This window comes from Entelurus aequoreus, linkage group LG16 (assembly GCF_033978785.1).
Source record: "Entelurus aequoreus isolate RoL-2023_Sb linkage group LG16, RoL_Eaeq_v1.1, whole genome shotgun sequence".
NCBI lineage: Eukaryota > Metazoa > Chordata > Actinopteri > Syngnathiformes > Syngnathidae > Entelurus > Entelurus aequoreus.
The window spans coordinates 44,157,749-44,180,049 of record NC_084746.1 but is presented as its reverse complement, the minus strand read 5'-3'; the positions used below and the strand labels follow the sequence as shown (position 1 = coordinate 44,180,049).

The 22,301-nt window shown below is 41.7% G+C and overlaps 1 protein-coding gene across 5 annotated transcripts in view; it reads right to left on the bottom strand.

The window, feature by feature from the left end:
* LOC133631064 (nuclear receptor coactivator 2-like) overlaps positions 1-22,301 on the bottom strand; it is a 71,296-nt gene that overhangs the window by 8,517 nt on the left and 40,478 nt on the right. For all 5 annotated transcript variants that reach the window (XM_062023084.1, XM_062023085.1, XM_062023083.1 and 2 more), the window contains 15 exons: positions 21,704-21,881; positions 16,465-16,653; positions 15,808-15,909; positions 15,580-15,720; positions 15,359-15,506; positions 11,230-12,421; positions 9,225-9,612; positions 8,956-9,138; positions 8,770-8,878; positions 8,490-8,658; positions 7,970-8,269; positions 7,774-7,851; positions 5,960-6,155; positions 1,046-1,256; positions 845-974 (listed from right to left, as the gene is read on the bottom strand). In XM_062023084.1, coding sequence (XP_061879068.1) covers positions 845-974; positions 1,046-1,256; positions 5,960-6,155; positions 7,774-7,851; positions 7,970-8,269; positions 8,490-8,658; positions 8,770-8,878; positions 8,956-9,138; positions 9,225-9,612; positions 11,230-12,421; positions 15,359-15,506; positions 15,580-15,720; positions 15,808-15,909; positions 16,465-16,653; positions 21,704-21,881 — 3,714 coding nt within the window. The remainder of the gene's footprint in view (positions 1-844; positions 975-1,045; positions 1,257-5,959; positions 6,156-7,773; positions 7,852-7,969; positions 8,270-8,489; positions 8,659-8,769; positions 8,879-8,955; positions 9,139-9,224; positions 9,613-11,229; positions 12,422-15,358; positions 15,507-15,579; positions 15,721-15,807; positions 15,910-16,464; positions 16,654-21,703; positions 21,882-22,301) is intronic.

Below are 22,301 nucleotides of genomic sequence, written 5' to 3'. Positions count from 1 at the left end.
GAAATCTTATACGTCTAGTCCAGAGGTGTCCAGAGAAGTCCAAATTTGCGGCCCGCAGCTAATCGTTTACCGGCCCCCCACACACTGTGCAAAAATTGCAAAATTGATAGTATTGCAAAAATTTTAAAAAACATTTCAAAAAAGTGGAATGAGGTGAAATCTAACGAGAAAAAGTTGCAATGTTGTTTTTACTTTATATCAACCTGAAGTTGATATAGAGATTTACTGTAAGCGTTAAATTTAAAAAAATAATAATATGACAAATTTTTTTTTTCACATTTTAATGACTGAGACCCTTTATGGTCCCCGGGAGCTCTAAAGGTTAAAAAAAAAAAATCCATATATTTTGTTAAGGTTTGAAAATGAAAAATATCAAAATGGCCCCCGCATGCTTAAATTTTTCCGTGTGCGGCCCTTAGTGGAAAAAGTTTGGACACCCCTGGTCTAGTCTTTTACGTGAATGAGCTAAATAATATTATTTGATATTTTACGGTAATGTGTTAATAATTTCACACATAAGTCACTCCTGAGTATAAGTCGCACCCCCGGCCAAACTATGAAAAAAACTGCGATTTATAGTCCGAAAAATACGGTATATAGGATACTGGCAGCCAATTAAGTTATTTTAGAACAGGGGACGTGTGGGTACTCCTGTTAGTACGGGTCAGAATTCTCACTGCAGTTTTACACTAATTGCAGTCGAGAGAACTCCTTGTTCAGACATGAAAACAGTCAACTTCACTAGAACTTTCTACTTTTACTAACAGAAAGGACATCACACCACACTAAGCTGATGTGTAATACAAAATGTATGACAGTCAAGATAAAACATTTCCTGCCTAACCTGCTCAGACGCCATGGTAGGAATGGCGGTCATGTGACCTGGCATGTGGTTCATGTTGCCTCCTCTATGGGTCATGTTGTACATGCCTCCAGTGGTTTGTGAGGAGTACTGACTTTGTTGTTGGTACATGCTACAAAATAAACAGTTATAATATCAATAAAGTAACATGATTATAACAACTTTAAAGAGAGTTTTGTGTACCTGTTGCTCGTGTTAGCAGATTGAATCCATCCGTTGAGGTCGTTACCGCCGCTGCTCGGGTAGCCCTGCGGCCCTGCCTGCATTTGGGTCTGGTTCTGCTGTAGCATTGCACTCTGGGCCTGCGTCATCCTGGGGGACAACATGGCACTTTGAGAGGTCCCGGACGCACACAGGAAGCCCGACGCCATATCCTGGTGTTGCTGACTCATGCCTGGTGACGGGAGAGATTGACATTTTATGCATATTATTCATCAATTGTATGTGTATACAAAATAGTGTATATATTGTATGTATATAATGACATTAAATATTATACAATTATTACTGATGGACGTTGTGCTTATGTTCTTTACCCATTTTCATACATTGAGTTTTGTTGCAATACCGATGTCGGCCACAAGAGGCCACCACATTTATATATTTAAAAGCAAGCACTCAGAACACAGCAAAACATGGAAATTCCACAACTACCAACTAGAACAACATTTTTGGTTCCCACTAGGGATGTCCGATAATGGCTTTTTGCCGATATCCGATATTGACCAAACCCTTAATTACCGATACTGATACCAATAGATACAGTTGTGGAATTAACACATTATTATGCCTAATTTGGACAACCAGGTATGGTGAAGATAAGGTCCTTTTTAAAAATAAAAAATAAATAATAAAATAAGATAAATAAATTAAAAAAAATTTCTTGAATAAAAAAGAAAGTAAAACAATATAAAAACAGTTACATAGAAACTAGTATTTAATGAAAATGACTAAAATTAACTGTTAAAGGTTAGTACTATTAGTGGACCAGCAGCACGCACAATCATGTGTGCTTACGGACTGTATCCCTGCAGACTGTATTGATATATATTGATATATAATGTAGGAACCAGAATATTAATAACAGAAAGAAACAACCTTTTTGTGTGAATTAGTGTGAATGAGGGGAGGGAGGTTTTTTGGGTTGGTGTACTAATTGTAAGTGTATCTTGTGTTTTTTATGTTGATTTAATAAAAAAACCAAACAAAAACAAAAAAAACGATACCGATAATAAAAAAAAAAAACGATACCGATCATTTCCGATATTACATTCTAAAGCATTTATCGGCGGGCCGATATTAACGGAAATCTCTAGTTCCCACTAATTTTTTATTGTCCGACAGCATACTGAAAAAGATTGATAAAAATGTATTATTAAGGAGATAGAATATTATATTAGACAAATTTACGTTGTCAGCTGTAGCACAAAGCTAAAAGGTTTTGTTCAGATAGCTTAGGATATATATGAATTGCTTTAGCATATTTAATGTGCCTAATGTATCAAAGTGGCCCCCCTATTATATATTTTTTATTTATGCGTTTGGATCCCCGTGCTCTCGAACCATAATAGTAAGGAGTGTCCCGATACAATTTCTTCTCTTCCGATACAATACCGCTATTGGAGCCTTGAGTATTGGCCGGCACCAATTTTGACCTGATAGGATTTTAGCACGAATTATACATATTTTTATTAATTTGTAGTGTGTAATGTTAAAATTAAGGCTTGATTAAGTGAAATTACTACACACGTATTACTTTTTAAATAACAGAATAGTAAATATCAAAACCACAAACCTATTAATTGTCTGAACAGCTCTTGCACAGAAGAAATGGATGAAATGTGTGGAAAAATTATCAAATATAGTACAAGAAATAAGTGACCCACTGGTTCATTGCATCGACCTATCACTGTATTATGGAATAGTGCCAAGAAAAATCAAGAATGCAAAAATCATCCCAATTTTTAAAGCCGGGAATAAAAATAATATGCAAAATTATCGACCCATATCAGTACTAACTACTTTTTCCAAAGTATTTGAGCAGTCGTATGTTAGGTTAAGGGGTTTCATGAATAAAATGTGTTATCTAACTCCATATCGGTATGGCTTTTGAAAACAGAGCACAACAAGTTAATGATGCTATTGACAAAGGCAAGTGTGGAGTTGGTGTCTTCCTTGATTTGTCAAAAGCGTTTGATACCATTAACTTTGACATTTCGTTGGGCAAACTTTAGCATTATGGCGTCAGGGGTGTTGCTCTCTGTTGGTTAAGAAGCCATCTATCTGAGAGAAAGCAATATGTGCAAATTAGCAGCAGGAAATCTCAACACAAAAACTATCAAATATGGAGTACCACAGGGTTCACTATTGGGTCCTCTTCTTTTTATTACCTATATAAATGACTTGACAAATTAATCTGATATTTTGGATAAAAATATACTCACTGATGACACAAATTTGTTCTTTTTTCACAAAATCATGGAATTATTTTACAGACAACAATGAATGTAGAACTGAATTAAGTCAAAATCTGGTTAAAATGTAATAAATTATCCTTTAATATAACTAATACTCATAATTTTTTCTTCTAATACAACTCATAAAAATAAGGACTGTGTCTGTATTACGATCAATAACAGGATTATAGAAAGAATGCAACATACAAAATTAGGGATGTCCGATAATGGCTTTTTGCCGATATCCCAACTCTTAATTACCGATACCTATATCAACCGATACCAATATATACAGTCGTGGAATTAACACATTAATATGCCTAATTTGGACAACCAGGTATGGTGAAGATAAGGTCCTTTTTAAAAAAAAAAAAAAAATAAGATAAATAAATGAAAGCTCCTGATGGCTGCTGGTTAGCGCCTTGCATGGCAGCTCCCGCCATCAGTGTGTGAATGTGTGTGTGAATGGGTAAATGTGGAAATACTGTCAAAGCGCTTTGAGTACCTTGAAGGTAGAAAAGCGCTATACAAGTAAAACCCATTTATCATTTATTTATCATTTAAAAACATTTTCTTGAATAAAAAAGAAAGTAAAACAATATAAAAACAGTTACATAGAAACTAGTAATTAATGAAAATTAGTAAAATTAACTGTTAAGGGTTAGTACTATTAGTGGACCAGCAGCACGCACGCACAATCATGTGTGCTTACGGACTGTATCCCTGCAGACTGTATTGATATATATTGATATATAATGTAGGAACCAGAATATTATTAACAGAAAGAAACAACCCTTTTGTGTGAATGAGTGTGAATGAGTGTAAATGGGGGAGGGAGGGTTTTTGGGTTGGTGCACTAATTGTAAGTGTATCTTATGTTTTTTATGTTGATTTAATAAAAAAAACAAAAAAACAAAAACAATCGATACCGATAATTTAAAAAACGATACCGATAATTTCCGATTTATCGGACATTTCTATACAAAATTCTTAGGCATTTATATTGATTAATTTTTTAATCTAAAAAAAAAACTTGATGATCTCACAGCAAATCTAGCAAAATATGTTGGCTGGTTTTATAAAGTCAAACACTCTTTGCCTTTGAAGCACTCCTAAAAGTCCTGTACAGATCCTTATTTGAACCACATCTAAATTAATGCAATATCATATGTTTTAACATTTATCCAAGTTATCGAGATAAATTACAAATCCTTCAAAAGAAAGCGATACGAGCACGGTCGGACTTTATTGCTCCCTTAAATTTGCTTTTTTCCAGAATGAAGCTTCTGAAACTCACAGAGAGTAACGTTTTACATATTGCACGTGTGATATATAATGTGGAACATAAGCTGAATGACCAGCTCTGTGAGCTCATTCCTATCACCTCTTCCACACATACACATAACACTAGAAGAAAACATTAGCTAAAGGGCAAACGCCATAAACTCAAAGGCACAAGCTTTAGTATAACGTGTAAAGGCCCAAATATCTTGAATAAACTTGACAGTCCGATCACCCAATCTACTTCATTGAGAAAATTTAATAAAATCTCCTGAAATTTGAATTATTGCTACTATATTCCACACCATGAACCCAAATGTTGAAAAACATTAACAATCATACAAAGCAAGAGATTTTTGTTTATTTAATATTGTTGTATTATTGTTTGTTTATTGTAACATAAATTATTTAACATCTATTATTGTAGTATGCATACTGAAATAAATATGCATGTTATTGGCAAATTACAATGTGCAAGACTACCAACTAACATAAAAATAATTCAACAGTACAAATTGAAATGATGTGTGAATGTGTTAAATGATTAGGAAAATTGTTTAGGATGTAAGCATGTAAAAATTGTATTAATGTTATACCTTATTATTTTACTTATAAGCTATTACAGCTTCCTGGGAGTGTCCCTTTAACAAAGCACTTACAAATCATATACAATTGTTAAGTGTATGGACTTTTATAATGCTTTGTAAATAAAGAGAGAGAAAAAAATGGACTCATGCGATCTTTAAGTGGAGTGGTAATTGTTTTTGGTTACAATAATTCATTAGGTTGAGCTCGTGTGGAAACGTTTGTTACTTGATACTTTTTAATACGCCTCTGCCTTGGAGACTTTATATCTGTAAGTAATATACAACTGTAATTATTTGATACTTGGTTACATTGACAAATGTGCTGTTTTAAGATGCAGCATTTTCCAATGAAGGACACTTACTGTATGTATGTTTAGCTCGTGTACTGTTGTGTGCTTAGCTGTTGAGTAGCTGCAAGTTCCTAGTAGCCTATAGCCTACCATGTTTACCTTATGCAAACGACTTTACTAAAATACAAGAAAAGACCAAGCTTGTGTGCTTATTGGAGGACGTTTAAATGTTAACTGGCTGCCCAGTTTTGCAGAAGTAAACACGCTGCAGGACTGCCTGTATCAGAGTGATATAATTCGATACTTGTTTTTTTTCCTTTTATTGGGCCAATATCTAATACAGATATCGGATTGGGACACCCCCAAAAATAGTTTGCCAAAGGCAACAACGTGGAATAGGGTGCTAACGTAATTGTACAGTATACACATTGAAAACTGTACAGGAAGCTGCATTGAAACAAAGCAAGACAGTAAAGTCGGTACCGTAACTGGGGGCCGGGTAGGAAAACTGTTGCTCGTTGCTTTGTGAGACACGTGAACTGGGGGCGGACATGTTGACGGCCATCATGGCACGCTGCTGGTGCACATGTTGTTGCTGCTGCTGCTGCTGGCGTTGGCGCAGGTGGTTGCTGAGGTACTCGCGCTGACGCTGAGCCAACATCTGAGCGTTGAACGATCCCTGGAGACACACATGGGGCATCATAATAACCATCGTGTTTTTGCACAAGCATGCGTTGCTCGGCAGAATTCACATGTATCAATCCCTCCTGCCCAATAGACCGATGAAAAAAATGTGAATTGCCCACTATGCTGTTGAATGACAAACTAAGGGGTTGACCGCGCCTTGTGGACAGGAACAGATTAGGGTTACACAATAAGAATGATAAACACAGCTTTACTAAAGGCCTACTGAAACCCACTACTACCGACCACGCAGTCTGATAGTTTATATATCAACGATGAAATCTTGACATTGCAACACATGCCAATACGGCCGGGTTAACTTATAAAGTGCCATTTTAAATTTCCCGGGCAACTTCCGGCTGAAAACGTCTATATATGATGACGTTTGCGCGTGACGTCAATGGTTGAAGCGGAAGTATTGGGACACATTGTATCACAATACAAACAGCTCTGTTTCCATCGCAAAATTCCACAGTATTCTGGACATCTGTGTTGGTGAATCTTTTGCAATTTGTTCAATGAACAATGGAGACTGCAGAGAAGAAAGCTGTAGGTGGGATCGGTGTATTAACGGCCGGCTGCAGCAACACAACCAGGAGGACTTTGAGTGGGATAGCAGACGCGCTATCCGACGCTAGCCGCCGACCGCATCGATGATCGGGTGAAGTCCTTCGTCGCGCCGTCGATCGCTGGAACGCAGGTGAGCACGGGTGTTGATGAGCAGATGAGGGCTGGCGTAGGTGGAGAGCTAATGTTTTTAGCATAGCTCTGTCAAGGTCGCGTAGCTAAGTTAGCTTCAATGGCGTCGTTAGCAACATAATTGCTAGGCTTCGCCAAGCTGGACAGCATTAACCGTGTGGTTACAGGTCCAGAGTTTGGTTCGGTGTCTCCTGATAGTAGAAGTAATAATAGTATTGTTGATCTTCTGTCTATCCTTCCAGTCAGGGGCTTATTTATTTTGTTTCTATCTGCATTTAAGCACGATGCTATCACGTTAGCTCCGTAGCTAAAGTGCTTCACCGATGTATTGTCGTGGAGATAAAAGTCACTGTGAATGTCCATTTCGCGTTCTCGACTCTCATTTTCAAGAGGATATAGTATCCGAGGTCGTTTAAAATACAAATCCGTGATCCACAATAGAAAAAAGGAGAAAGTGTGGAATACAATGAGCCCTTGTACCTAAGTTACGGTCAGAGCGAAAAAAGATACGTCCTGCACTGCACTCTAATCCTTCACTCTCACGTTCCTCATCCACGAATATTTCCTCCTCGCTCAAATTAATGGGGTAATCGTCGCTTTCTCAGTCCGAATCACTCTCGCTGCTGGTGTAAACAATGGGGAAATGTGAGGAGCCCTTCAACCTGTGACGTCACGCTACTTCCGGTACAGGCAAGGCTTTTTTTAGCAGCGACCAAAAGTTGCGAACTTTATCGTCGATGTTCTCTACTAAATCCTTTCAGCAAAAATATGGCAATATCGCGAAATGATCAAGTATGACACATAGAATGGATCTGCTATCCCCGTTTAAATAAGAAAATTTCATTTCAGTAGGCCTTTAATACACATTTAACAACATCACCGCTCAATCCTCACACACAGGGAAGAAGACTGACCTGGTTTGGAACGTTGGACCTGAGAGGTAGATTCATGCTGGACCCGCCACCCATCTGGTTCCCCATGGGCTGGCGGTTCTAGGAGAAAAAGCAAATAAAAGATGACATTAATCTACATCAACATTTATAGAGAAGCATCCAGAAAAAGGAGGATTTTCTGCTTTGGAATATTTCAAAATATTTGGGGCCGCAGTACCAGCTGGGCCTGCAGTCTGTGCTGCAGCTGCAGCCTCAAGTTGTTGGGCTGCGGTGGCACTATGGGGTTTGGCCCACCGGGTTTCATGCCGGCTGATCTGGGCCCGGCACCCCCAGGCATCCTCATCATTGGTGGGTAGCCGCCGACTCTCTGCTGCCCCATGTGGCCGCCCATAGAAGGGCAGAGGTAGGAGCTGTCAGGAGACATTCCGCCATAGCCCGACTGAGCCGCGTAGTGTTGACTGTACAGGGGAGGCTTTATGGTGGAGCTGAAGAACTGGTCCTGGTCCGACAGAGGACCCTGAAAAAGGATGAAATATTAAATATCAGCTATATAAACTCATTCTTTCGTGACTTTACATGTAATTTCAATGTGAAGTGGAGTCAAAACCACTCATGTCATGTTTACTTGGCGCCCCTTAGGAACCATACAATTGTGCTTTGTGCCAAAAAGTGGTCCAGTATTATCTTAGTTGTCATTCAGTACGTTTACCAATATAAAACTGAAATATTCTACTCACCTGTCCAGCCAGTGTGGGGATCCCCAACATCTTGTCAAGTTCTTCCAGTCCCTCATAGTCCTTCAGCACTGAGCACAGCTGGTTCAGGAGGGTTCCTTCATCCGCTGGACCCTCGGGCCCCGCCCCGCAGCAGCCCATCCTGTCCTCCTGAAAAACGTTGTATGACGACCTGGGAGATTCAACGCAAAAGGTCGCTTTTTGTCCTTCCAAAAGTCTCAATAAGTACAATACTGTGATGACATCATGGCCAACAACAAAAATGCTTAAATATTCCCCTAACCTGCTTTGGTTTCCATAGTGATCCATCATCGTCATCCTGTCAGGCCAAGCAGCCGTCTGATTGGACGGTGTGTGCTGCTGAGGGTAGGCCGAGTTATCCATCTCTATCTCTGATTGGACAAAAGCAGAAGAACGTTGAAGAAGATGTGATATCACTTTTGCTTATTGAGTACTGGTTTATGCTCACCGCTGCCCATCATCTGCATGTTGACCACAGATCTGGACGCAGGCACACCGGTGCTTCGAGCTGGCACAGCACTGTTCATGTTCGGGACCATACGGACTGGTCTGACACATTGGACCATGACTGGTGCTGGGGTGGCTCCTGTGGACCCCTGGGGAACCCAGTCATGCTGCATGGGGCCCCGTACTGGCCCACCGGCCAACATGGATGACAAAAATACGAGTTAGTAAAACTGCCATTTTAAAACGCTGTGTTGGTTTTAGTATGCTCACCATTTGGGTTGGTAGCTGTGCCTGCACAGCTACCCATCATGCCTTGCTGCTGCTGTAGTAACGGATAGGGGTTGGTATTCCTTTGCTGTGGGGGGAGAGGCCTGGCAGGACCAAGACCCATAGCGCCATCCAGAGACGTGCTTCTCGCAGAAGAAACTCGAGCTGGTTGGCCAGGGAAGGCGCGATGCTGGGGTGGTGGGCTGCCGTGGCCGCTGTCCATCATCTGCAGGATGTCACCAATGATGCTCTGCTTGTCCGTGGAGAAGCCGGGCGCCACAGAGGAAGAGGTGGCTGAAGCAGCGGTCGGGCCTCTGCAAGGGGGCTGCCGGGGGAACAGTTGCTGGCCACCGCCCTGAAGCCCCTCGAGAAGGTCTTCTAGCTCGCTGGTCTGAGAGCATTTAGGGAAGTGCTTAACATCTCATATCACTGATGACAACTTTTATTTTTTTAAATATCTACATTTAGAATAAAAAAATGCATAAGCCATACACTAGTGTCTTTTTTTGGGGGTTAAAACCCATGCTTAGTTCCTGCAGCTGTTTTGCTGATGAATGGAAGAGGGACTAAAAATACCCTGTCTCCAATAATGAGGTCATGTGTGATGTCCAGTAAGATGCGGCGCTGTTTAGTGCACACTTCATTGACCAACTTTCCCCAACGTGTGCGTGCGTGTGTGTTGCAGATGCTTCAAGCCTGCAGGCTACCAATTGCAACCCATGTAATTATTGTACTTGTGTTACAACAAGTGTAGTTGAACACAAGCTCAAAGTACAACTCTTGTGACTCGCAGTAGTTAACATATCATATGAATATGTTGCTGGTGCATACATGTCATTTGTAATGAACAGACTTCATCAGCCTGGAAAGTTAATGTGTTTCTTTCTCTACTCTTTTTAAACAGCTGGTGACTTCCTCTCTGCAGGTGTCAATCAAATAATAACAATAATAATAATAGTAGTGGATTAGATTTATATCGCACTTTTTGACTAAAACGCTTTACAGTGAGAACTGATAATCCATCATTCACCCCACATTCTCACACAGATGGTGGTAAGCTACATTTGTAGCCACATCTGCCCTGGGGTAGACAGCCTATTTGCGCTTACAGCCTCTCCGACCACAACCAAACATTTATTCACATTCATACACCAGTGTGAGCGGCACTGGGAACAAGGTGGGTGAATCATCTGAACAATCTGAGCCACCACCCCATAAAAATCCTAAAACTAACCCAGAGACAAGCAAATAAAGCCACACTCATCTTCTCTTAAAAGGAACCTTTGTAAAATCTGTCTTTTCTTACTTATAAATGTTGTTACAATGCTGGATACTCGTGCTAAACAATTCCAAAAATGTCAAATAAGGCATATGCATTTTTGTATGCCTCTTTTTTGCCGGCTTTTGTAACTGACATAACCGTGAGATGGAAGCACTTATTTAGACATTAAGTCAAGCGGTTAGCTACAAGGGGCTCCGAACCCTCTGCTTCAAGTTATGAAAAAACACAAAAAAGGGAAGGTAAAGTATTATTTTTATCTAATCCTGAAATGTGAATAAAAACTCCAAAGCGGACATGCATTGACAATGATGCCGCTAAAAGCAGCTTTTGTTCATGCAGCTCTGAAATGATCGGCGAGTGTGCAGGTGTACCTACTGCTGTGACCGGGTGAATCTGTATAATGTTTATGAAGTTTATTTTCGACTGAGTTTTAAGAACAAAAAATAGCTGCAAAGACTTCAAGATATATATTTAAAAAGTGTACATTTTCAAGAGATAAATTGCGATACGTTTGGAGAGGGTAGGGCATGTTTTCATTTGCAATCTAGGAACGCCTCCACAATCGAACATCTTGCAGACAGAATCAAAAAACGGGTTATAGAAGTGACTCTGGAGAAAAATGTACACCAAACCATTTCCAATAAATATCTAGACCACAAATAAGTGTTTTAAATGTAGAATAAAATCATCATAGGTCCCCTTTAAAATTATGTAACCTTCACTGACCTGGTCGGCCATGTTGTAGCCTGCGTCCAGTTTCTCCGTCTTGATGTTGGACAGCTTCGGACCATCGGCAGTCTCCATCTTGATTGCTTTATCCAGGATGCCGTTATCGTCGCGATCAAGCAGGTAGCGGAGCAACACGTTATCCTTCTTTTTAGGGCTCTCCGGATCCTGTTTGATGCCCAGCTCGCCCATGACGGCCATGTTGTCATCTACGGCGGACTCAGGGCCGGTGGGTTCTTTCCCAGTGGCCTCGGCCGTCAGCTTGGCCAGTTCCACGGGTGAGCTGCTGTTTTGCAGCAGCCTGTGAAGAATTTTATGTTTTTCCTTGAGGGAGGTGGAGTGGTTGTTGGGTCCCCCACCTAAGCCAGCCAGCTCTTTACAGTTCTGCTCCCCCAGGGGAGACGAGCAGGGATCCGGGGGTTCCAACTTGGTGGTGAGGAGTTGGAGCAACTGGGTGTGACCTTTGTTGTTCAGAAGGCGGTCTGGGGTGTCGCCCAGTTCATGCAGGTCGTCAAAGTCATCGGGGTCCTCATCTTTTCCCAGCTCGTCCTCCTTGTTTTGAAACGACAACAAGTCCTGATGCTCCCCAAACGTTCCGAGCAAGTCTGCTTCTAAACTGAGATTGTCCTTATCTTGACTGCTCGAAAGAGGGCTGAGCAGGGCAAGAGCTTTGGTGTCAGGGGAGTCGGGATGCTGGCCCTGTGAAGACCTGTGTGCCTGGCCGAGGGCCTGCAGGGCACCAAGCGGGTTGCTGCTGAAGCTGTGGTTGTTTGATGTGCTGCTGCCGACAGATGCTGGTGAGTGGAGTCCACTAACAGGTGAGAAAGAACCGGAAGGGCGGTGGGAGAGGTGGGGGCTGCTAGCGCTGCTGCTAGCGCTGCTGCTGCTAGCGCTGCTGCTGCTAGCGCTGCTGCTGCTAGCCACCATATTGGGGCTGTGGTGATGGCGAGGGGATAAAATGGCACCTTGGGCCCCGGATGTGACACTGGGGCTTCCCTGCGGGGCTGAGGGGCTGCCCAGCTTGAGCATGTGGCCGTTTCCCTGCGGCGTGGGGGCTTGGCCAAAGCCGCACGCAGACGTGGTGAAGTGATTGCTGGTGACCGTGGCGTCTGGGGAGGCGCTGCTCATAGCGACTGACTTGGCCCCGCCCAGGCAGGCCGTCACATCCAGAGGCATGGCGCTCATGTTCTCCCTAAAACAAACACACAAAGACGTGTTCTAATGAGGGACTGTTGGACCACACAATGTGAATTTATCCATTTGTAAAACGTAGCATACATTTCTGGCTATATCAAGGTCACTTATAAAAAAAAATATTCTGGCATTTAATAAAACACAATGATTCCTTCAGGCATGGTTGTAAAATACCTTTTTAAGTGAGTTACTCTGCAGGCGGAGCATAAACTTAATGCCCCCGAGGGACATTGACATGAATGGAATTGAAAATGTTCAATGTGAACCAAGCACTTGTGCTAAAAGCAGAAACAGGTTTGCCACTCTATCATAATTCATCTTAAGTGAAAGTGAGAGTTTATTACCACGCATGCTTTAGTGTGATATATTCATAAAGTCACTTTGTAATCTTGTGGCCATGGCAGAAGGTCTAGAAGTGACTTTGGATCATAAACGGTCCTTTATGCGATAATATCTGCAGCACATCTTAAAGAGACCAGCTTTATCTTCATTCACCGCTTGGAGGACACATGAGGAACAAACTCAACATGAACATTGGAGTTTCTGTTATACCTCTTTTTTTTTGTCCTCCCCACTTTTCATAGGATTCAGCTTTCAAGGAAATTTCAAACCATTTTTGTCTCGATTATCGTATGGCCAACCAAACTAGTCCGTTTGCTTCCATAACAATTTGTGGAATCGAGTCCCCAAACAAAGAATCCCACACGTTGGGCCATATCCACACAAACAGACACCTTAAAAACTTGTATTTTTCTATGCGTTTTGGCCTGTTGTCTAAGCGCTAACGCATACTTTTGTCTTAAAAAACTCACACTTTTGAAAACGCTGGCAAGTTTCAACACTCTGTCTTCAGCATGTGCCTGTGGACTGGTTGAACAGAGAGTTATGGTCTGTTCCTCGTCTAATGACGTCACAATTGTTTACAAAGTACAACAATGGCTTTCTGGCTTTAAAGACCCTAAGAAGAATTATCGTATGTTTAAAAGTAAATGAACTGTTACTTTTGCTAGACATTGTTAAAAAGACGTTAGTGCTTATTAAGGATGCTTCTGCTGCGACACTCTGTTTTGGACCAGATCTCGATCGGACCTCCAGCTGAAGGGACAACTTTGACAGGCAAGACGTTTTAGTTTGTGCCATGAAAAAGATGCTTCATTATCTGATGTTTTACACAGTTTTTCTAACAACACAAAATTAAGCTCTTTACTTACCAGTTTTACGTTAATCTAGTGCAGTGACGAATGTGCACTATATAACACGCCAGGGCGACTAAAAAACATGTTATAAATGTGCCCTTGGATCCATGTAAGTGTGGGCTGATTTTAAAGATAAAATATATATCACTGTACATGTAATATATATATTACTACAGATGCATTATAATGCCAGCAGGGTTGGTTTAATTTTGTGCAGTAGCAGACATGCATGCTTGAGGCGTCTAAATTAAAATCATGATAGTTTCCTGGGCTCTATGTAAATGTGGGCTGATTTTTACGATAATGTACATTGGATTATACATGTAATATCACAATTAACATTATCACATTAACAGGCATAATGCAATTAAGTTAATTGTTGCTGCTTATCTGGGCTTCTGATTGGACAAAATGTGCATGACAGCAAGTGAACGTGTTTTCCTGTAGACCAGTGTTTTTTAACCATAGGGCCAGGGCCCATTGTTGGGCCGTGAGCACCCCTACGGGGCCTCCAAAAATATGTTTCTCAGCTGTGGTCCATATGTGCTGCAGAGGTACGACGTTATAATACACTTTTCCACCACTTACGGCAGTAATGTCAATATCAAACAAACAGAAGAAGTGTGGCACTAAAGTCGTAGAAGTTTCTTAAGCGCAAAATATATGACTAAAGTGGTGAAGCTGTATTTTCATGTGAACTGTAATTTTATTGACGGTTAATTTAAGAAATATATATATTATTATTAATTATAAATTTAGTTAGAATTTGTTTTTAGCTGTGCATAAATGTATGTCAATGTACTTTTCATAAATGTTTATGAGTCCCTTTTTAGCAGATATTTGATTTTTTTTTTTTTTTAAATCAGTCTGACCTAAGCCTTGATAATAATATTTGTGATTAACATATGCTTTCATATCATTTGACTAAGTATATCCTGTTAAACTGTAAGTAAGTTAGATATAATCATTGAATAAGAATATTATCAAGACTAAGATTAATAATTCAGTGTTAATATATGAGTGTGCCCCCGGCCGCTCTTTATTTGAAATGTTGGGCCCCGAGGTCAAAAAGGTTAAGAAACTCTGGTGTAGACTGTTTGAAAATCACACTTGTGTGGATGGAGATCATTTTAACACTGGAAGGGCTGGACATGGCGTCAGTCTCTGGCGACGCTTAGTACAAGAACAGGAATCAAACGGTATACGCACGTAACTTGTTGCATGGAGCAAACAAGACAGCCAGACTGAGTGTGGCGAAAAGCAGGAATAAATAGCTCTCTTATTAGTGCCCGGGAACAGGTGAGCGTCCCGAACACTAATCAGAGGCAAGTGGAAAATAATCAGCGCCCATGGCAACCAAGAAAACACAAACCCATGGGTGCTGAAACAGAAATAAGGGAGTCTTTAACTAAACAAAACACGATCCGGGAAACGGACCATGACACATTCACTCATTCAAACATACATTCACACAATGATGGCGGAAGCTGCCATGCAAGGCGCTAACCAAAAACCCATCAGGAGCAAGGCGGGTGAAGTCTCTTTCCCAAGGACACAACTGCTGTGACTAGGATGGCAGAAGCTGGATTTGAACCAGGAAGCCTCAGGTTTCTGCACCTTGTGAGCCACACCGTCCCTCCAGCACATAATAGATTGTGATTGTGAACGTGAAACCTTGCAGGAGACCATGTGACATTAAGCATCATCTTCTCGCGATGAAGTGATGAAGGCGTTATTACCTCTTTAGGATGTGCAGAGACAGGTAGAACTGCGGCTCGGTGGTGGCCGGTGACCTGACCAGTTTGCTTTTGGTGTGAGCCGACACTATGGCGCCGTCCGACAGGGAGAAGCGGTACAGGGGGCTGAGCGCCTGGCCGTTCCTCAACACTGCAGAGATATAAAGGGTTGAGATATAAAAAGTAAATAAAATATCAACACACACAGTCAGAGTGCTCCTCACCTTCTTGCTGGTGTCTCTTAGCAAAGGATATGTCACCGTCATTCTGCAGGTGGAACCGCTGGATGCAGCGGCGCACCAGGTCTTCCCAGCCCAGCTTCATGGAAGCTCGCAGCAGACTGGTGTCCAAAGATGTGATCTTACCTGGAACAAGATGGCACTGATCAGTTATTCGAAGAAATTAAACTTGACATTGTGGGTTTTGACTAAAAAAAAGTCACGTCCGCGTACCTTGAAGATCCTGGCGCGTTGTGAAGCTCTCGTACGAGGACATGGCAGCTCTCTCCTTCACGGGAACTCTTCTGGCCACGCAGATGAGACAGGACTGCAGATCTGGGTGCGGAAAGAAAGCATTGATTACATGAACAAAGCATGACAACCTGTCGAGGAGCGGTGAGGTGGCAATGCATCAACCTCATCAAAAACAGGACCAGCAGCGTCCTTTCACCTCCGAACTCAGCAGTTAAACACAAGAACCTACAACTCTGTCTAATTGCAAACTGAAGTTAGTCTGCTGGCCTAAATCTGTCCACCAGATCTCCTCCAGCTGTCCAAGGAGACATCAGCACAATATCTGCTTGTCAGATGTCTAAAATTAGCGCGTCAGACACTTTCTTTTCCCTTGCGTCTATATGTGTGTGCGCGTGCGTGCGTGTGTGCATGTGACAAGATGGGAGGATGACGACGTGTTGTACACTAATTAGCCTTTCCCAAAAGACGGCAGGACAAGCTGATGAAAAGAGGACGGGACACAAGAGAATGAGAGAGAGAGAGAGGATAAAGGGAGACAGAATCAAGATGGAATCAAGTGAAGAAGCCACAAAAACAAACATAAAACTAGGATGACCAGATTACATGTTTATGTGTGACTCTAAAGACTTCTAGTACCTTCCCCCTCCTCCCTCATAGACTTGGGCTCGGAGACTGCGAAACACTGCATGGTCTCGTACTTCTGCTGGGACGCTTCCTGCTGTTCGGACACTTGCCGCCCGTCACCTTCCATGTGCGGGTTGACGAGCATACGACAGGTGAAGGTGTGGCTGTTCCTGCGCAACGAATCGCCGCTATGTTGATTGACTGCACACAACAAAAGAAAAACATTTTTGTCAGCGAATATATTTTTCAATATTATGAGAGCCCTCTAGACATGAAACAACACCCTTTAGCCACCTTTAAACTCTTAATCATAGGGTTCAATATGATGTCGGCCCACCTTTTTGCAGCTATTACAGCTTCGACTCTTCTGGGAAGGCTGTCCACAAGGTTGCGGAGTGTGTTTATAGGAATTTTCGACCATTTTTCCAAAAGCGCATTGGTGAGGTCACACACTGATGTTGGTCAAGAAGGCCTGGCTCTCAGTCTCCGTTCTAATTCATCCCAGAGGTGTTCGATTGGGTTCAGGTCAGGACTCTGTGCAGGCCAGTCAAGTTCATCCACACCAGACTCTGTCATCCATGTCTTTATGGACCTTGCTTTGTGCACAGTCATGTTGGAAGAGGAAGGGGCCCGCTCCAAACTGTTCCCACAAGGTTGGGAGCATGGAATTGTCCAAAATGTTTTGGTATCCTGGAGCATTCAAAGTTCCTTTTACTGGAACTAAGGGGCCAAGCCCAACTTCCGAATAACAACCCCACACCATAATTCATCCTCCACCAAATTTCACACTCGGCACGATTCAGTCCAAAATGTACTGTTCTCCTGGCAACCTCCAAACCCAGACTCGTCCACCAGATTGCGAGATGGAAAAGCGTGATTCATCAGTCCAGAGAACACGTCTCCACTGCTCTAGAGTCCAGTGGCAATGTGCTTTACACCACTGCATTCAACGCTTTGCATTGGACTTGGTGATGTATGGCTTAGATGCAGCTACTCGAACATGGAAACCCATTCCATGAAGCTCTCTGGGTACTGTACGTGGGCTAATTGGAAGGTCACATGAAGTTTGGAGCTCTGTGGCAACTGACTGTGCAGAAAGTCTGCAACCTCTTTGCACTATGCGCTTCAGCATCTGCTAACCCCTCTCTGTCAGTTTACGTGGCCTACCACTTGGTGGCTGAGTTGCTGTTGTTCTCAAACTCTTCCATTTTCTTATAATAAAGCCGACAGTTGACTTTGGAATATTTAGGAAAGGGGAAATTTCATGACTGGATTTGTTGCACAGGTGGCATCCTATGACAGTTCCACGCTGGAAATCACTGAACTCCTGAGAGTAGCCCATTCTTTCACAAATGTTTGTAGAAACAGTCTCCATGCCTAAGTGCTTGATTTTATACACCTGTGGCCGGGCCAAGTGAGTAGGACACCTGATTCTGACCATTTGGATGCGTGGCCAAATATTTTTGGCAATATAGTGTATATACACGCACGCACGCACAAACAAAACACAATGACCAGAATGAATGAGAACATCATACATACGGAGAAAATCCATGATGATTGGTTGGTGTTCATATGATGAGTCACAATTTGCGAAACATTACTGACTGGCCAATCAGAGGCAAGATAGTACGGTAAGCAAAATCATCACATGCAGTCACGCACTCATGTCACATGACGATGAGGGAGTCAGAGACAGAAGGACGCTTCAGGCTGATCACTCAAAAACAAAAACATACTTGAAAATGGCAGATAAATTCTCTCCCGCAGATTAGACAGAGATCTAGATTTTTCCATTAGTGATGAAGATGACGTGCAGGAAACCCGCAATAATGCGTGTCCTTAGCCATATTTAGACAAATGTATGCATTTAGAGAAAACTATACTCAAAACTTTAGTTTTTAGTTGTTTATTCCGTAAACCAAAATCACAACTGCTCTCTTCATCTAAGACATCAAACACACATTATGGTAAGCTGAGTTCATGAAAAGATTTACTGCAAATAACTATTACCAACTGTTCCCAAACAACACACAAGTCATAAAATTTTTTGTCAAGATCTAGATGCTGGTTTTTTTGTTTTGTTTTTTTACTTAGAGGCCTACTGAAACCCACTACTACCGACCACGCAGTCTGATAGTTTATATATCAATGATCAAATCTTAACATTGCAACACATGCCAATACGGCCGGGTTAACTTATAAAGTGCAATTTTAAATTTCTAGCTAAACTTCCGGTTGAAAACGTCTATGTATGATGACATATGCGCGTGACGTCAATCGTTGAAGCGGAAGTATAGGTACACCATTTTATCCAATACAAAAAGCTTGGTTTTCATCGCAAAATTCCACAGTATTCTGGACATCTGTGTTGGTGAATCTTTTGCAGTTTGTTTAATGAACAATGAAGACTGCAAAGAAGAAAGTTGTAGGTGGGATCGGTGTATTAGCGGCTGGCTGCAGCAACGGATAGCAGACGCGCTATCCGACGCTAGCCACCAACCGCACGGATGATCGGGTGAAGTCCTTCGTCGCTCCGTCGATCGCTGGAACGCAGGTGAGCACGGGTGTTGATGAGCAGATGAGGGCTGGCTGGCGTAGGTGGATAGCTAATGTTTTTAGCATAGCTCTGTGAGGTCCCGTTGCTAAGTTAGCTTCAATGGCGTCGTTAGCAACAGCATTGTTAAGCTTCGCCAGCCTGGAAAGCATTAACCGTGTATTTACAGGTCCATGGTTTAATGGTATTGTTGATTTTCTGTCCATCCTTCCAGTCAGGGGTTTATTTATTTTGTTTCTATCTGCAGTTAAGCCCGATGCTATCACGTTAGCTCCGTAGCTAAAGTGCTTCGCCGATGTATTGTCGTGGAGATAAAAGTCACTGTGAATGTCCATTTCGCGTTCTCGACTCTCATTTTCAAGAGGATATAGTATCCGAGGTGGTTTAAAATACAAATCCGTGATCCACAATAGAAAAAGAAGACCGTGTGGAATCCAATGAGCCAGCTTGTACCTAAGTTACGGTCAGAGCGAAAAAAGATGCGTTCTGCACTGCACTCTAGTCCTTCACTCTCACGTTCCTCATCCACGAATCTTTCATCCTGGCTCAAATTAATGGGGTAATCGTCGCTTTCTCGGTCTGAATCGCTCTCGCTGCTGGTGTAAACAATGGGGAAATGTGAGGAGCCTTTCAACCTGTGACGTCACGCTACTTCCGGTACAGGCAAGGCTTTTTTTTATCAGCGACCAAAAGTTGCGAACTTTATCGTCGATGTTCTCTACTAAATCCTTTCAGCAAAAATATGGCAATATTGCGAAATGATCAAGTATGACACATAGAATGGATCTGCTATCCCAGTTTAAATAAAAAAAAATCATTTCAGTAGGCCTTTAAGGTAGAGAAAACGAATGGGCTAAAGAAAAGGCAAACTAAATAAATACTGTACATACAGTAAGGTATTGGGACCCCGAGAGGTAGTAGGGTGTCCCCAGCTAAATGACACATAGTTAATAGTATTGGACCCTTATTGGGTCCATTTGTCTGTTACATTAACATTGATATTATACAAAACCCAAAACCAGTGAAGTTGGCACATTGTGTAATTCGTAAATACAAACAATGATTTGCAAATCCTTTTCAACTTATATTCAATTAAATAGACTGCAAAGACGAGATGTATAATGTTCGAACTGAGAAACTTTTTTTTGCAAATAATCATTAACTTTGAAATTAATGGCAGCAACACACTGCAAAAAAGCTGGCACAGGGGCATTTTTACCACTGTGTTACATGGCCTTTCCTTTTAACAACACTCAGTAAAATGTTTGGGAACTGAGGAGACCAATTTTTGAAGCTTTTCAGGTGGAATTATTTCCCGTTCTTGCTTGATGTACAGCTTACGTTGTTCAACAGTCCGGGGTCTCTGTTGTGGTATTTTCAATGGGAGACAGGTCTGGACTACAGGCAGGCCAGTCTAGTACCCTGCACTCTTTTACTATGAAGCCACGCTGTTGCAACACGTGGCTTGGCATTGTCTTGCTGAAATAAGCAGGGGCGTCCATGATAACATTGCTTGGATGGCAACATATATTGCTCCAAAACCTGTATGTACCTTTCAGCATTAATGCTTTGGGCACTAATACACCCCCATACCATCACAGATGCTGGCTTTTGAACTTTGCGCCTATAACAATCCGGATGGTTCTTTTCCTCTTTGTTCCGGAGGACACGACGTCCACAGTTTCCAAAAACAATTTGAAATGTGAACTCGTCAGAACACTTTTCCACTTTGCGTCAGTCCATCTTAGATGAGCTCGGGCCCAGCGAAGCCGGCAGCATTTCTGGGTGTTGTTGATAAATAAATGGCTTTCGCTTTACATAGTAGAGTTTTAACTTGCACTTAGAGATGTAGCGACCAACAGTAGTTTTGATAGTGATTTTCTGAAGTGTTCCTGAGCCCATGTGGTGATATCCTTTTTGATGCAGTACCGCCTGAGGGATTGAAGGTCCGTAATATCATTGCTTATGTGCAGTGATTTCTCTAGATTCTCTAAACCTTTTGATGATATTATGGACCGTAGATGGGGAAATCCATAAATTCCTTGCAATAGCTCGTTGAGAAATGTTGTTCTTAAACTGTTGGACAATTTGCTCACGCATTTGTTCACAAAGTGGTGACCCTCGCCCCATCCTTGTTTGTGAATGACTGAGCATTTCATGGAAGCTGCTTTTATACCCAATCATGGCACCCACCTGTTCCCAATTTGCCTGTTCACCTGTGGGATGTTCCAAATAAGTGTTTGATGAGCATTCCTCAACTTTTTCAGTCTTTTTTGCCACTGGTGCCAGCTTTTTTGAAACATGTTGCAGGCATCAAATTCCAAATAAGCTAATATTTGCAAAAAATAAAGTTTTCCAGTTTGAACGTTAAGTATCTTGTCTTTGCAGTCTATTCAATTAAATATAGGTTGAAATGGATTTGCAAATCATTGTATTCTGTTTTTATTTACGATTTACAAACATACAAATACATATACAGTATATACACACATGTATACATGTACACGTACGCCCGTGTGCTATGAAGGAAGTTATACTTTGTTAACCAACACAGCTTCACATGTTTGCAGGAACTGGAAAAGTGTTCATTAGCATCATTTGCTCTCAGCGAGGCCGCCTGGTTTGAAAATGTTGGCACTTGAACTTGACATGAAAGTTCAGCAAGAGTGTACAATACAGTAGATTCGTACTCACCAAGGCTTTTGGGCAACAGATTCTTGATGAACTCCGTGTGATCCCCAACATGCAGCACGCTGTACACGCTGGTGTTTATCAGCTCCTCTTGCTGGTAGAGCAGATACTGGCTGACGTTCTCCGACACGAACACGATGTTGCCCTCCATGTTGACCACAAAGAAGAAGCCATCTAGTGCCTTTGAGCAAGGAAATAAAAACCAAAGTGAAGTTAATTCTTTACCAAAAAGACTCTGCAGTCCACCAATTCGAGTAATTATGATAGAAACATCATCTTTCAAGAGCAATGTAACACATGTAAACATAAAGGCTACGTTCAAACTGCAGGGTAGGATGTTCAATTCTGATTTTTTCTTCAAATCTGATCTTTTTATGTTGTCGTTCACATTCCAAAAAAGATGTGATTTCTAATGTGAAAGCAAACTGACCCGCTTGCAGACATAATGTCATGACGTCACACGTCCTGCAGTGTTTACGAAGTAAAATGGCTTTTAGTAATTTTAGTCGTCTCAGTACTGGCGCATATGTGGCAAATTCAAGGATTTTGTGCTAAAGTCAACATTTTTTGACCCAAATTATTGTGTGAAGAAGATTAAGAA